A 17,356-nucleotide genomic window follows, 5' to 3' on the forward strand; every position below is an offset into this window, starting at 1 on the left:
GTGAAAAATTTTAGCTTCAACAAACTACTGTTTTTCGTTGTGGCATTGAAAATTACAGTTTCAAATAACAAAATTAAAGGAATGGTAGGCCTAAAGTCTTCTTGAAGAATAGTGAAAAAATACGATAAAATTTAACTGATACATACTCTGTAATATATTTCATATAAAAGTTTAATGGATGTAAGAAATTATGAATTTTTCTCATTCTATTTTAAAGGTCACAAAATTTCTGATCAAGAAATCTTACCCAACACAGTGACGTTAGCAGAAGCCGAGCACTGTCCCAGCTCATTCTCCAGTGTGAGTGTGTATCGACCAGTGTCATTACGCACTGAGAACAGAATTTCAAACACAGTCTGATTGGCAAATGTTTGGATGTCAGCCCTCACTCCTGGTTCCACAGGCTTTCCATTTACAGTCCATTTCGCCTTCGGTCGTGGGGAGGCTTCTATGGGGATTGTGTAATTGATTTTCTGTCCAGCCTTCACCACCATGTCTTGCAGAAGTGTCTTGTCGAACCATGGAGCCTCTGCATAGGAATATTTCTTTATTAATAAATCATATACTTGAAAATACCTACAAATATTTCATAGACCAATATTATACCTAGAATAAATTGATAATTTCCTCCATTACAATGACTCGTCTAAATTATATTGTAGTAACTTAGCATTACAAATTAATTATTAATGTAGCATTCTTTGCAATTGTGCCTGCATTTATCATCGAAAATATTTTACGGCCATTCATAATTACACATTTATTGCATCATTTGCAGTCATAATGCAAATTCTTAAGGCATATAATTTATTTATGGACCATTATTTTTTACTTCGATTACCTAATTTAAATATGTTCCCAGACTTTAATTTATAAAAGGGTCAATATTGTTTTATAATAACACAAACTCACTTATTTTTAGGGTACTGCATTATTTTATAAAATGTCTCGAATAAGATCATTTTTGTCACACGCCAATAAAGTATGCTTTATGGGAAACAAAATACTAAATAGAAACCAGCTGATAGAAAATTTCTGTAATTTTGTGTCAGAAGATAACTTGCACAAAAGACACGTGGTCGCTCATTTCCTTTATTCACCGAACGTACTTGTAGTCAAATTATATATATATATATATATATATATTCTTTAGAGGAAAAAGTGATGGAACTCTGTGTAGAATAGGGGGAGTTGATACTGTCCAGTGCACTGGAATTTTGTCGTTTATAACCTCCTTTTCGTCCAACTTTAAGACTTTCAATGCCTAAGTGAAGTTCAAAGAAAAATTATGTTAAAAACATAATTATTAACATATTTGTCGGTTCCATGATGAAAAATACAACAAAAAGGTGCTGGAATGCTATTCTGGCACGTTCTGCCAGAAAAAAGCACTGCGTGTTTGTGTCTATATATATAGTTGTTTACTACTTTATTTAACAACGTCTAAAAGATGATAAAAAATAGAGAATGATCATAAACTGACAAAAAAAAATTGAAAAGAGTGTGGATGAAAGGTGGTATTCTTTTAATTCATTCTTCATTCATGATTGACTTCTATGCCGATATCATGGTGCCCACAGTACAGTTTGTATACAAAGGGTCAGAGATTGAGCTATATAATAATATTGTCTGCACGTTGAATGGTTTCTTGATTTGCTCTGTGTGTTTTCTTAGTGTGTTCTTTCCTGTTCAAGAGCTGGACATTCCAGAAAGATATGAACAATAGTTTCTTTTCTTGAATATTTAAGATACTATAAGAAATTACTAAGGAACAATGCGCAAAATTTTAGGATAGTTAGCGTGGAGTATCAAAAAATGGAATTTCCATATATGATGTTAGGATGCTACATTGTTTCTTGAAAGAAAACTTCGAAAATTTAATTCCGCCATCTTTAAAAAAATACTATTTTGGTTTCCCAAACAAAAAAACTGTTGTATTCATGTTCACAGAGCAAGAAGGATGAGAATAAGAGAGGTTGCTCCACTTTGGTGCTAGTGATAATGAATTATAACGAAAAATTTCTATATTGTGTGAACTCAAATTGACAGACCAGCATTCCTGCGAATTTGAGAATTAAAAGCAATAAACACATTTTACTAGCTCCTTACAAAATAATAAACAACAGTGATTTACTTACGGAATCTTGGCTTGGCAATAACAGATTTCGATGGCTCACTGGGTTCTCCAGGACCTCCTTTGTTCACTGCAATGACGCGGAATTCATATTCCTCACCCTCTGTGAGGTTTGGTGCTGTTCCCTTTGTCTGGTTTCCTTTAATCTCAGCTGCCTTCTCCCACGGACTGCACAGGCAAACATAAAATCATTTTCAGCTACTATGAATTGATATGGATAGTGGATAACTTATTACTTCTCTATGTCCTCAAGTTCATTTGTCAAAATCTCCATCTTACAAAGTTTATACTTTAAAATTATCACGAATATAAAAATTAAGTTTATAATAATCAGTTGTGTTTAAAATATAAAATAACAGAAAAATAATTTAGAATTCTTGTGTTTATTTTCAGTATCATGGTAACAAATGATAATACAGTAACGTGTATTAAAAATTATATAATTACCCAAATCTGGTTCTCTTCTCAATAATGTACCCTACTATGGGTGATCCACCATCCTTCTTTGGTGCAGTCCATTCGAGATCCACATGATCCTTGTCCCAATCTGAAAGATTTATAATATGAATTAAGCATCTAAACCAAATTACATTTAGGTAAATGACTGCATCTGAACAGAGCACAGGCTAGATCAATTCACTTCATTCTCATGTACGTAGTTATTATTTCAGATAGACCTACCCCATAAAATGCTGTGAAAGTTATAGTGACCACTTTAAAAAGGGTATTTCTTAGGTAACCAGTACTACAAATATTATTGAAAATTTTAAATTAATCTTTCAAATTAAACTGAGAATTTAGATAATTTATTTTCATGTTATACATATAATGTAAGAAGAGTACAATAAATGAAAGCAATACAATAGTAACGAAAAAAAAACTGGTAAAATCTGATAGAGATACTGTATATGAACAGTTTTACACCGGGGACAGAACATCTAGAAGCTTGCAGACTGTTACTTTTAAGCGGTCCGACCACCTCCTCCTCCTGCACTAGCAGGTACGGTACCATTCAGCTGCAAAACATTTTCTGAACAGAAGTTATTGTATTGTGAGAGAAGAGCTGGATCAGTGAAAGTAAGTGGTCAACGTTTTCAGTTAGTAGTGCAACGAACAATTCTGCTGTGTGTGGGCTCTTCTATAGTGACGTCACAGAAGCCTCTAGTTGTTCTGTCCCCAGTGTACTGATAGTGAAACCACGAATCTCTTTATCTCATATCCACTCAGCTAATATGAGTGCAGACTTACCCACTGGCTCTGGAGTTCCTGGTTTATCTGGCTTATTGAATGGATCTTTAGCAGTGATAGGTGATTGTCCAGTAAGAGGCAAAGATTCTCCTTGCTTATTGACTGCTCTTACACGGAAGTTGTAGTCATGGCCCTCGATCAGATGGTCTACCCTATATACCACATAAAGACGTCAAATATTTAAAGAAATTTAACTGTATCACTCTCGGTTCATAAGAAAATTATGCACAATTAAAAACACTTAATGTGAGAAAAGAATCTTATCGAAGATAATTTATGACTGTACCTGATAGATGTTCCAGTGACATCACCGACAGGAACCCAACGCATATTTTCTGTGTCCAACTTCTCCACTGTATAATGACTGATTTCTGAGCCACCATCGTCTTTAGGTGGACGCCAGAATAGGGAGCAAGAGGATTTGGTCACGTTATCCGGTTTCAATGGTCCTTCTGGAGGCTGTGGCACATCTGAAATTCACAAAAGTCGGTTATTAATTGGGTATGGCATTTTTTAAGAAAATGTTGTGTATTTTTACACATCAGTTTATCTTAAAATATAATCGTATTTTATATTTCATCTCATCCTTTCAATTATACAAAGTCCACATTTATTAAATAATTTGCTCTTTACCTTGTTAATCCCATGTATGGTAGGTATACTACATCTATCCAAAACTTTATTTTTTTAGTCCTATCTGAAAGTCCAAATGTCTGGCTACATGTTCAAAGTATAATTTAAGACTTTCAATATCAATCTTATCAATAAATAAATAATATTTTAGTGTAATAAAGCTGAAAATAATGTTCTCTAACATTATCATTTCCAGTAGCATGTCGTGAAACAATTTTGAGTAGGCAACTGCCAGTATATAGGCAGTAAGAATCGAACTACTGTCCAGATGTTGCATGGATACAGGAGGTCCTTACATAAATGTGAAGTCACCATATGCCACTGATCATTTCATTTAATAAAATTTTATGGTATTCATTTTGTTACGGCAAAAGTATAAATAAAAAGAAAACGATATAGGAGAGTTAAGTATTCACAGCAGTGTAATATATAGGACTAACACAGCTTTGCCATGTCTACAGACAGATTTTTCCCTGAGTTCCGATCTACTGGTAATAGTGGTCTAGAATTTCCGTGGACTGATTCTACTTAAACTTTTGATAGTGTTTACAGTATCTTTAGCATTCTCTATAAACTATAATGATTGTAATTCATTAGTTTTAGAAAGAAGATTCCTATTTATAAATTGTCCCTAATGATTGTGAATTGGGAGATGTACATTACTTGGTGATTTGAAAATCAAGAGTTTGTATAGTATCAGTACTGTAGTGACTGGTTCTGTGACTGCTAGAAGATTAAATAAGCATATTTACCTAGTACAGTGACATTGACAGTAGCAGAGTCAACGCCATTGATGTTCTTAGCAGTAAGAGTGTATGTTCCACTGTCACTTCTCTTGGCATCAATGACACGAAGTTTTGTGCTGTAATTCTCATTGACCACCTTTATACGATCAGTATTAATGACAATGTTTCCTTTGAGAGTCCATTCCTTAGATGGTGGTGGCTCTCCAATCACAGGCACATCAAAGTCGAAGTTCTGTCCTGCCCTGATCTTCACATCCAGGAGAGCATTACGGTCAATACGAGGTGCCACTGAAATGAACAGCAAGATTCATAGCTCATTATAAATTCTTCATCACAATTAATATTTAAAAAAATCAGATGATTACATCATATCGTCACCTGAATGCAAGAACTAGGTAACTTGATTTTTCATATTTTGTGACATTGCCTATTTACTTACTTATTGCACTAAGGAATATGTCTCGTTTTCATTCACCTATTTGTTATATTGGAAAATAGATGTCGCTGGTATCGTTCGATCAGTTACCAAGTTCTTGCATTACATTTTGTGCGATTTTTGCTAGGCTATAAAAGAGGTAACTAAAAAACGCAAATTTCGAGTTACCTAGTTCTTGCATTCACACGACGATATTATAATATTACATGTGTATACAGAATTAAGTTACATATACCTATAAAACTCCAGAAGTAAACAATTTCAAATTTATTATGTTTTTCATCTTGAAAAATGGTAATAAGAACTTCATATATTGTGTGGGATTAAGTATTTCCAGATTATTCCATTTTAGCTTCACATATTTGAGAATAGGAATAACATATGGAAAACAGCGAAAGTTTAATCAGAAAATCCAGAATATTCATTAAATTAAATGAATAATTTGTCAGAAGTTAAACGGTTATCAGTATCTCCAGATATGGTCACTTCGACCTTCAAAGAGTCTTCTAGTCTGTTGTGTCAAATTACATTTCCAAGGTACGAGCATCTGGTAAACGGAATTCAATGCTCTGCTGGTATGGTAGTGTGACAGAGAGGGTTACTGACCAGCAGAGTTTAATTTTGACATGGTCAAGAAATAGCCTCAAATTTTTGTCTGGAGCACTCTCATTCAGGTGCAAGACTCCTTTTTGTGTCGTAAAATTGTAATATCCTTCCAAAAGAAATAGCGCAGTCCTTAAAATCCACTGCCCTCGACCAGATTTGAACCAGCGAATATCGGATCTAATGACAAGAACTCAACCTTCGAACATTAGTCATTACAGGAGTATGGGGAAAAAATGTATCTGTAATCTTTTATCATGTAAGAATAAATTTTCGACTTTTGTAAGAAGTTAAAATAACTCCTATTAAGTAAAAACTCAATATTCATGATTTTCCGAACTTCCCACATAACAACATTCCACTTACAGTTCTTGGGACGAGCAATGTGTGGTTTGGTGGCATCGCTAGGCTCACCAGGTCCAGCCTTATTCACAGCTCGAACTCGGAACTCGTATTGATTTCCTTCAATAAGATCAGGTACTCTGCCTGTGGTCACATCACCAACAACCTCGGCACATTTTTCCCAGTTTGGACTGGAAAGAAAATAACAATGATTGAAAGGTACAAGAATCGTAAGTAAGTAAATATATATGTTTAATTGTGTACCACTGCTTACATAATACGAATATAAGAATATATGTATTATAGTAATAAGTGAATATATACCGGTACTTGTGAAAGTATAGAAAATATAATTTATAAGAAAGAAAATATTATGCACCATAGTAACTGATTCAATGTATAAACATCAGTGCAGATGATCCACACGATATTAAAATATGGTAATTTCAATTGTTATGATGCACAGAAAACTATAATACACAAAACCATTATACACAAAATGAATCAGTAAATCAAATTCAAGACTTCAAAATTGGCATATACAGTCTATAAAATTATAATCACTAAAATATGCGAGACTTCAATTATATGCAACAATTACTCTGTCTGTCAAAGTAAAAAAAAGTCAATGACGGAAACGTCTTATTTATAAACTGAAATAATACACTTAGTAAAGATCAATAGTTAGACATTAATTAAATTAAAATTGGTCAATGTTTGCGTCAAGCAGCACAAATATGATAGTATTTGTAAACAGATTTTATACTACAATTAAAGATATACCATATATTAAAGTAAAGTGACTACTGAATCTATGTAATAAAGAAACTTTCAGAATTTAAAATTTTACAAAGAATTAAAAAAAAAAAAAAAAACACTAAGAATGATGTGGTGAAAATGAAAGGAAAGTTTCATGTTTCGTTACCCAATGAACCATATTATTGCTTTATGAACTTAATTTACAAGAGAAAAAAATATGAATTGAGCCTTTGTAATAAACAAAGGTTCTTCTAAGAGAAGCATTAAAAGATTAAAATTTTGTAAAAGTGTTTATAAACTATATACCGGTACTTAAAACTTTGTGAACAAAGAGGAGAAAAACTTAAGTTCTGTTCATGTATAATGATGGAATAAAAATATATTAAAGAATATGAAATAAAAATTTACCTAAACTTATCTTTCTTCTCAATAACGTATCCTGTAATGGGTGAACCACCATCTTCTGTAGGTCTTGTCCACTGAAGTTCCACAAAGTCTTTGTCATAATCCTTGATCTCTGGTGTACCAGGTTTACTTGGCTCATCTAGAAAACGATGTTTTAAAATAAAATATTATGAACTAAACGAGTTCAAACATAGAATACTATAATTCAAAATATTCATTTGTGTATTCATAGAATACTATAATTGAAAATACTCATTTACGTATGTTTAATTATGACTGATTTTGAAGAATTTGTAGCATAACAGCCAAGAACTGACTCAATCTGAAGACTAAATTGTAATAAAATTTGAAGTTATTAGCCTAAAACCTGCATATTATAATGATGTACCGAATTACATATGGAGTTTCTATGCGTAATTCTGCATTTCCATATGGTGAAGAATCAGTAGAATGGAGAAAATTTCTCTCCGGCACTGGAATTCTTCACCATATGGAAACGCAGAATTACTGCACTGAAACTCCGTATGTACTTCGGTACATCATAGTAATATGATAAAGCGTAAATAATCATTTTGTGATTCAAGACAGCGCCATGTTCCGTCGCACCCCGGCCACTCAGTCACTCGTAATGAGTGCACCTCTGTACTTGTGGTTGGACATTGTGTCTACTGTCACACATACTGTGACATGGTACATGAGGATAGGCAAACAAAGGGGAACACAGAAGGTGTAATTTAAAATGAGAGGGATTCAATCCGGCATTGGAACTTGAATCTGGTATGGCTTAGTGGATAAAGCGCCAGCACGTAAACCTGGAAACCCAGGTTCGAATCCCGGTGCTGGAGAGAAATTTTCTCAGTTTTACAGATTCTTCACAATACTAAAACTCGTAGTTCATGTAAGTTTAAAAATATTGCAAATATTTTTCAGACAAAGTGATTACTCTTAACTTTACTTTTAGTAAGGTAGTTTTAGCCTTACAATTATTTAAAAATAATTGTTATAAAAGTCAGTTCATTTATTTAGTATCAGATTTTTAGAATTACATGCTCGTTGAAATTTTAAACTTAACTTTCTCTTTAATAACAGGGTGAAATTTTACAGACTAAGCGATCTTTGCGCTACATGAAATCTTGGTTTAAATTATTCAGTACAACGAAATTCACTACCATATCTTACCAAATGGATTCTTGGCTTCAATAGCCTGGCCTGTAGTTAGAGGTTCGGATTTTCCTTGCTTGTTCACTGCTCTCACTCTGAATTTGTATTTGTGACCTGGCTGTAGACCATCGACTTCAAGACTTGTTGCAGGACCATCAGTTTCACCAGCAGGTACCCAGCGGCCTGAGATGGAACCAATGAATATTAACAACAATAAGGGGACTACATATGATTAATTCTCTAAAATCAACTGAATATACGGCAGTATTCCTCATTTTAATAATATTTGGAACCAAAATAGTAGGTGTTCATTTTTTTCTAATTTTGTAAAGAACTTACTCATTTATTTACTTACTTATGGCTTTTAAGAAATCTGGAGGTTCATTGCCCCCCTCATGTAAGCCTGCCTTTAGGCCCTATCCTGAGCAAGATTAATCCAGTCTCTACAATCATATCCAACCTCCCTCAAATATATTTTTATATTATCCTCCCATCTATATCTCGGCCTCCCCAAAGGTCTCTTTTTTTCGGCCTCCCAACTAACACTCTATATGCATTTCTGGATTCGTCCATATGAGCTACATGCCCTGTCCATCTCAAATGTCTGGATTTAATGTTACTAATTTTGTCAGGTGAATTCATTCATTCATTTATTTTATTCCATAGATCTTACATGAGCAATGAAGCTTTAAGATGTGGAACAAGTCAAAATTTTACAATATTACAATTACAATTTTAACAAATTTTTATAGTTTTACAATTTAGTAATTTTCTACAATTTTTACAATTTTGTGCAATTTTTTACAATATTTTGGCGAGATGTAGTGAGATGAGGTGAGGTCCCAGGATTCGCCAAAATATTATCCGGCATTTGCCTTTGGGTTGGGGAAAATCTCGGAAAACCCAACCACGTAATCAAATCAAAGGGGTGATGCCAAGGACTCGGCATATACCATCCGGCTTCAGTCCCACGGCTGTGGAAAACCTCGGAAGAAACAAAGACCAAAGGGGGATCCAACCCAAGCCCGAACGCAGCTCCGGATCAGCAGCATACAATGCGTGCAGTTCTGTGTTTTCTAACTTTCTCCATTCTCCTGTAACTTCATCCCCCTTAGCCCCACATATTTTCCTAAGCATCTTATCCTCAAACACCCTTAATCTCTGTTCCTCTCTCAAAGTGAACAGAACAACCAGTAATATAACTGTTTTATAAATTCTAACTTCCAACTCTTTTGAGAGAGACTAAATGACAAAAGCTTCTTAACCGAATAATAACACGCATTTCCCATACTTATTCTGTGTTTAATTCCCTCTCGAGTGTAATTCATATTTCGTAAAGAACATGATATTTAATTTGAAATTTTGAAAAAGTAAATGTGCGTAAAGCATGGAACAATTCAAATAAGAAATAGAACAGAATAAACATATGTAAAGGTGAGAATCACTCTCTAAAATCCCACGACTCGTATAAACTAACCATGTAATATATTAAAGACTGTAAACTTTGGAATGTGAGGAGTTCATAAGAAGTGAAAAAATATAATTATTATTACATGATGTATATTGTCAGTAATGATACATTTTATTACCTGTAGCTTCGTCCATCTTTTCAACCACATACTTCTCAACAGGTTGTCCACCATCATCTGCTGGTGGATTCCAGTTCAGCTTGCAGCCCTCAGCGTGGACATCAGAAACTTTAAGAGGTCCTCCAGGTGGGCTTGGTTTATCTATGTGTTAAAAGGATGAATTAATAATATTCACATATGAAAGTAGAATCTCATTTGTAATAAATAGCTTCGAAAAAGGAAAGTATAAATAATAATTTTATGTGCTTAATTTTCCTAAGACAGTGAGTAATGATTACGAATAGAGATATTGAGGAGTTCACTTACCTAAGACAATAACATCCACTTCAGCTGTGTCCTTTCCATTGACATTTTCAGCTGTAATAGTGTATTTTCCAGATTCTGCCCGAGTTGCCATACGGACGTTCATCTTTGTATTGTACTCAGAATGCTGAACTTTTACTCTCTCTGATGATTTGACCTCCTTGCCACGGATAAGCCACTTAGTCTCTGGTGGAGGTTCACCAGATACCTTAACATCAAATCCAAAGTTCTGTCCAGCCTTGATTCTCACTTCAATGAGGTTTGTACGATCAATCTTTGGTGCGAGGTTGCGTGGTTTGGCGATGATAGTAGGTGTGGCATCACTAGGTTCTCCTGGTCCCGCTGCATTCACTGCCCGGACTCTGAACTCGTAAGGTTGACCTTCAATGAGATCGGGAACAGTAGCTGTAGTCTGGCCAGCCGGAACTTCCACGGCTTTCTCCCACTGACCGTATTTGTCTTTCTTCTCAACAACATATCCAGTGATGGGAGAGCCACCGTCTTCTTTTGGTGGAGTCCATTTGAGATCAACGTGATCCTTATCCCAGTCGGTGGCTTGAAGGTTCCCTGGTTTTCCAGGTTCATCTAGAAATAAGAAAAAAATGAGTAATGCAAGAGACATTTTGCCATTAATTTGTTATTTGACTTAAATAATCCCATGTTTTCTTACCAAATGGATTCTTGGCAATGATAGTTTGATCTGCTTCAAGTGGTTCAGATTCTCCTTCAGAATTAACAGCAGCAACTCTGAATTTGTATTCCTTTCCTGGAGTTAGACCAGTGACTTCCATATCTGAAAATAATATAAGGTTAGTCATGTTAGTCATGTATATCCTGAGGCAATATTTGTAAAATTTATAATGCACAGACTTTCCATGTTGGAATCAGTTTGAATCCTAGTGAGCAGAACTACGAATCTTGGCTGAAGAAAGACAGTATTAAACAAGTTTTGTTGTACCCCAGTTTTCTTACCATAATTCAATAGATTATCTAAAAAGCTCATAATATAATAATTTCATCAATGGTATAGTGCAGGACACGATTTCATTACGCTATCATTTTATATCTGTGGTGTGTCCTGAATATAATAATCAAAACATGTAATTGTAAAGGTTAAATACTTAAAGACATGTAAACTTCCGATGCAGAACATTTTATAATAGCCTAATTTTGTGTAAAGTGAAATGAGTGATTATTACATTACAAATAAACTGTAATAAAAAGACTCCTAAATGTTTCATTTCATTGAAATTAAGCAACTGTTGCAGCATGCAACAAATGAGAAAACGTACGGTATTTAAAAAGATAATAATCTACATATTATCAGATAAAAAGAAATTCTTTAAGTATAAAATAGTTAAAATACCTAAGATCTGCAGTAATGTTCCCTTCGACTTAATTATTTTCCTCGAGAAAATGTGTACAATAACTTACTTGATTTTAAAATTGATGAGATTACCTCAGAATTGCTACAACAGTATTTACATTCACTATATTTTTTTAAAAGATAAAAGTCAGTCGGAGTGTGGTGCCGACTTCCTGTGCCAAAGTTACGAAAGCATTAAGCTCTATCACCATGCTCATTATGCGCTTTCATGGTGTGTAAAAGAAATAGAAAAAATATGACTCCATTACAGTTTGTTTCGAACACTGAAATTATTGAAAAATCGAGAGTAGATTTATAAAGAAAAACACAAATTCAAATAACTATTTGCTGTATTTCAAATTACAAAATATTCCTTAAAATGGAGATAAACATATCTACAAATATTAGAATCAAGAACCAGTTAAGGCTGGTTCACAATAAACCGGGAACAGAACGGAATTAATGTTAAAATAAATGTATTTAATGTATCTAAACGTGAGCATTCACAATAGTTAATTGTGAATACTCACATTTAAATACATTTATTTTAACAATATTTCCGTTCTCGTTCTCGTTGTCGTTTCCATTTCCGGTTTATTGTGAACCAGCCTTTACTCTCAACTTGCACTGTTTCCTATAATATTTTAAAGAACTACTAACTTGGTTCAGTTGATCGACCACATGGTACCCAGCATCCAGTCTCTGGGTCCATCTTCTCCACTTGATAATATTCAATTGGAGTGCCGCCATCATCCTTTGGACGTTTCCATTTGAGTTTGCATCCTTCTTTATGTACATCTGATACCTGAAATAAAAAACATAATAGGTACCGGTATATTATACTATTAGTTGTAACGAACCACAATATTAAATATTAACATTAATTATTTTTTCCATTGTCAGTATGAAGTTCCAGCCCATGAGATCTGTCTGTCGTTTTATATTGTTATTATTACCTGCAGTGGTCCTTCTGGTGAAGCAGGCTTGTCAGTGACAGTAACGTTGACAGTGACAGTGTCTTTTCCAGAACTATTTGATGCTGTCACAGTGTATTCACCAGAATCTCCACGCTGGACTGGACGGATCACCAGTTTCGTGTTATAATCCACATTGTCTATTTGTACTGTCTTTGAAGATCTGAATAAATGCAAATTACGTAAATGAGAATACTTAAATTAACAAAATCATGGGGTAAATAGAGTGGTTAACAAAAAGCAAATCAACTAGTGTAAACTACAAATGAGTAACATTCACTACAAGACATTACTATGAGAAATATAAACTTACGTTACACTATTGTGAATTTCAGGATAACACTATTGTATGTATATTAAAAATTCTTAACGATAATTTCATATAACTTACTTTAATGAGCAGATGAAGGAATGCGTGCATTGAAAAAGAAAAATAGATGAACATCATTTCAGGATTTTTCCTAAAAGTTTTAATTCTGATACTAATTTCATGTGTCTTGATATATATGTCATAGTTAAATATATAAAATACTAAATGGAACACAATGTTTTCAATTTTAATGCCAAATAAAGTAAATTTTAAAATCTGAGTGAATAAATAAAGTTTACAATTCATTAGTAAGACATTACTACTATATCATTGTTGAGTACCTCAGTGGCACAGCTCCGTAGCGCCATTCCACTGTTGGAGGAGGCTCTCCAATGATACTGGCATCAAATTTGAGTGTAGAGCCGGCTGAGAGAGTAACATCACGTAGATTGCGCCTGTCAATTCTTGGAGCAACTGAAAGAATATAAGGAAGTTTATTAAATATCGTACATATTTCACGAGTTTAGGAAAAACCTATAATAATTTATAAATCCCACTATAGAATTAAAAAATGTCACGTGCTCATTATAGGGACGACAATTTGTTGCATACTGTTTCAATTGGAAATGTCTCACTTCATTGAAAAGCTACACAAACTGTTTTCTCAAAATAAAATTATAAGTTTACTAGCATCTCCTCTACATCAGAATGTGCAATTATTGAATTACCGATAATCGGCATCAGCCATTAGGTCAGTTCATTAATTTACTACTGATCTCAAATTAGAAGAATAAATTAAACAAAATTTTTTACAATACTTTGTATATTCACATTGATGTATCTTTTTAATTGGTTGTCAGTGCAATCACTTACAGTTATAACAGTTAATTACTAAAATCAAATACCAGTAATATAGAAATAATATGTGGAAATATTTTCATAATAGGGAAAGAATAAACATAACAATTTAATAAAATTATAAATTCAATGGTCATTTACTTTTTACTAAATACAAAGTAATCCATTTATAATATACTTACGGAATCTTGGTTTGGCAATGAAGTTCTTGCTTGGCTCTCCAGGCTCACTCTGACCGGCCTTGTTAACAGCTATGACTCGGAATTGATATTCATTTCCTTCAATCAAGCCATGTACAACAGCCTGAGGGGTACCCACATCAGTCTCCAGTGCCTTCTCCCACATCATGCTGAAAAAAACAGAGAAGGTTTCTAATATGCGTTTCAGTTCCATAAAATACGAATGAATGAATGGCTTAATTAATTAAATAAACATTAAATGTTTTGAAACCTTTTACCTATTTTTCGAGAAAAATAAAAAAGCAACAATTTTCCCTAGCTCCACCATAGGCAGTCCCAAGCCTGGTTGAGAAAGGAGGAAGGTAAATGACTATTTTGAGCTTAGAGGAAGCTGCTGATGTCGATAGGTAATTTCCTATAAATACTAAGGACGTTCTTTTGGCTTTCCATCTACCAGCAAGTCCTTCCTGAGTGAAGGTGAATCTCTAGCACACAAAAACCGGAACCCTCAGACTATACCAAACACATGGGATATAAATGCAATTTCTTCAGACGATTTGTACACAAATGGTCAAAGCCCTTATGCTCTTCAACAGTATTTTATTATTATTTATTATTATTTCTGCTTATATTCTATAATATTGAAAGATCTTGAGATAATTCAGGAAACTAGTGCAAATCATAGGACCGTATTCATAGACATTTTTAGCGCGGGCTTCCGGTGGATGATCAGCGTTTTTCGTATTCATAAACCAGTGTTAGCGATATGATTTGAATTCTGTACAAGTAACCAGTGGATAGCCGGGGCTAGCTTAGTATGCTCGTAGCACGTGCTGTGAAATGTCTATGAATAGCACCCTTAATGTTTAACTGAAGAGACATACCAGTATACTATTATATATATATAATATTCGGTGTGTATATATATATATATATATATATATATATATATATACACACCGAATAGGACTATAAATATCCATATGTGAGAGGCGTGGTTTCCAGTTTTTATTACTAACATCAGAAAAAATCACATGACAATGCCACACAGGTACCGGTACCCTAACACACACTACCGGTACTAAGGCGCATAAAAGACAGGCAGGTAGAGATCTCATGCTTTCTTAATCCCAGCACTAAAAGGAGGTAAAAGATTTAAAGAAGTCAATGCTACACTTTGGCCAACTTTTACCCCTGGGAAAGATATTACTCCTCTCTTCAAGACATTAACTGCTGTCGTCCACATCTTCACTATCTTAGCATTATTGTCAAATTGGTGTTAAATATTAATTTCATATGATGATTATTATTATTATTATTATTATTATTAGAAACTAATAACAAAACAGATCTTCATCTGTAGGCAGTATCACTACATCTCGTTTGCAAAACTATTTCTGGTCACATAAAAGTAACACAATTTCAAGGAAGTATTTGTTAATAAAATGCTCACAAGAGTCTCAATATTTTATATTAATTTCTGAAACTACCTATGAAATTTTATTTACCTGTACTTGTCTTTCTTTTCAATGATGTATCCAGTGATAGGTGAGCCACCATCAGAAACAGGCTCCTTCCAAATCAAGTCCACATGATTCTGGCTCCAGTCCACTGGTTCTGGAGCACCAGGAGCAGTAGGCACAGCTAGAAAAGAAGAAAACAAGTCGAAAAATTGTTTATAAGATTCGTGACAAAATTTAATAATGTTATTGCAAATATATTATTTCTACCAGAGGCAGCAGGTCAGATGTAACATTGTAATACTGTTTCTCTGAAGAGTAAACCCAAAACTGTGATGCAGATATGTTAGTGGAAAAGAAAGTGATGGAAGTTTCTACTAGTTATACATTTAATGTACCGGTACAGTAATATAATTCATTGGGATGCCGTGTAACACACATTCAAATTATATTAATTCTAATAATGGACTATAATTTGTTCGTTTAATCTCATATTATTGTAATAACACATCATTTAATCTTCTTGTGATAAAAAGGTGAATGTAAGATTTATTTTTATGTCGATAGGTCAATTCATATTCTACTCATACTGTACATGCACATAAGTAATTTAACCTTTTCGATTATAAATCGGGAAATTCGACATTACAAACAATTGATTTTGTTATTCATTAGAATAGGTAAGAAGATACATCACATGGAATATTTGTAACAGATTTTATACGAGAATATTTCTTATTGATTGTCTCGCGCTATCATGCAAGAGTTCCTCCACAACAGGATACAGTATTACTCCACAGAATTTATGAAAATAAAGTCCTACCAGGATCGGATACAGAACGAATATGAGAAACTAAGGCCCTCCAACCGTACGTGTTCTGCCCACCATTTCTTTGATTTTTCTTACTTAAAGTGTTTAGTCATGGAACCGACAGACTTTTTGAGCTCTATTTCTGATATTGTGGGACAATTCGAACTGTTTATGTTATTCCTTTCCTGCAAGAGACTAATTCTTGTACATTTGCTTTTATGTATTGGCTACATAGAAATAAGTCAATTTGTAATTAATGACAATACATATGACGCAATAAATATGTGAAACATATGGTTAACAACTGTACAATTTAAATTACATGTCGAATATGACTTGTCCATTATTGTCAGAATATTTCATTTTTTCAAGTGCAGTTCTGATGGTTTAAAATTCATTAAACTGTGATAAACAAATATCTAACTGATTTTCAATTACAATTTACGTTCCAATTTTCTATTCCTCCAAAATGGCTACTAACTTAACAAATAATAACAATGGATGTTAAGTAGTGACTGTATGCACAGAAAAATCAAGGAAGGTCTGGGAAGGAGGATAAAAATAAATTATGATTTGGAGTGAATAGACGTTCGGATATTACATGTGAACCAATATTGAAATATTACCATTACTATACATACTATACATTAATTATAATATTCTGATACATATTAAAGTACCTATTTCATATAGTTGAATACATTTAAAAAAGAGTGATATTTTAATTGTTATTAAAAAGTAGCCCATAAGAACCCATTATATATTATATTTTGGGTGTCAGCAACACCCCACGTGACTCTTAATGTTACAAAGTTAGGCGCAACTGCTTAAGGGTTAACCCATTTTTTTTTAATAAGTACTTCATTTTTGCTCTCAATTTAAGTTGACGTAATACTAGCCCGATCAATAATTCTATATCCATATACCAGTACCTCTCAATATACCTAGGTATATTCAGCTAGAGCACCTGACCACATTCTACCTTCACTATATGCTGCAGGATCATGGTGGTTAGTAACGTCCGTAAATTTATTAGTAG

General features: G+C 33.6%; 1 protein-coding gene across 45 annotated transcripts in view; it reads right to left on the reverse strand.

Annotated features, from left to right (window-relative positions):
* The window catches only part of bt (projectin protein bent), a 408,836-nt gene that overhangs the window by 73,495 nt on the left and 317,985 nt on the right, over positions 1–17,356 (reverse strand). For all 45 annotated transcript variants that reach the window (XM_069837452.1, XM_069837423.1, XM_069837454.1 and 42 more), the window contains 17 exons: positions 15,555–15,690; positions 14,050–14,216; positions 13,351–13,483; positions 12,682–12,862; positions 12,386–12,530; positions 11,030–11,152; positions 10,363–10,944; positions 10,057–10,197; positions 8,486–8,650; positions 7,310–7,445; positions 6,167–6,333; positions 4,768–5,049; positions 3,669–3,852; positions 3,383–3,534; positions 2,582–2,681; positions 2,139–2,302; positions 248–529 (listed from right to left, as the gene is read on the reverse strand). In XM_069837452.1, coding sequence (XP_069693553.1) covers positions 248–529; positions 2,139–2,302; positions 2,582–2,681; positions 3,383–3,534; positions 3,669–3,852; positions 4,768–5,049; positions 6,167–6,333; positions 7,310–7,445; positions 8,486–8,650; positions 10,057–10,197; positions 10,363–10,944; positions 11,030–11,152; positions 12,386–12,530; positions 12,682–12,862; positions 13,351–13,483; positions 14,050–14,216; positions 15,555–15,690 — 3,240 coding nt within the window. The remainder of the gene's footprint in view (positions 1–247; positions 530–2,138; positions 2,303–2,581; positions 2,682–3,382; positions 3,535–3,668; positions 3,853–4,767; positions 5,050–6,166; positions 6,334–7,309; positions 7,446–8,485; positions 8,651–10,056; positions 10,198–10,362; positions 10,945–11,029; positions 11,153–12,385; positions 12,531–12,681; positions 12,863–13,350; positions 13,484–14,049; positions 14,217–15,554; positions 15,691–17,356) is intronic.

Source organism: Periplaneta americana, chromosome 10 (genome assembly GCF_040183065.1).
Source record: "Periplaneta americana isolate PAMFEO1 chromosome 10, P.americana_PAMFEO1_priV1, whole genome shotgun sequence".
NCBI lineage: Eukaryota > Metazoa > Arthropoda > Insecta > Blattodea > Blattidae > Periplaneta > Periplaneta americana.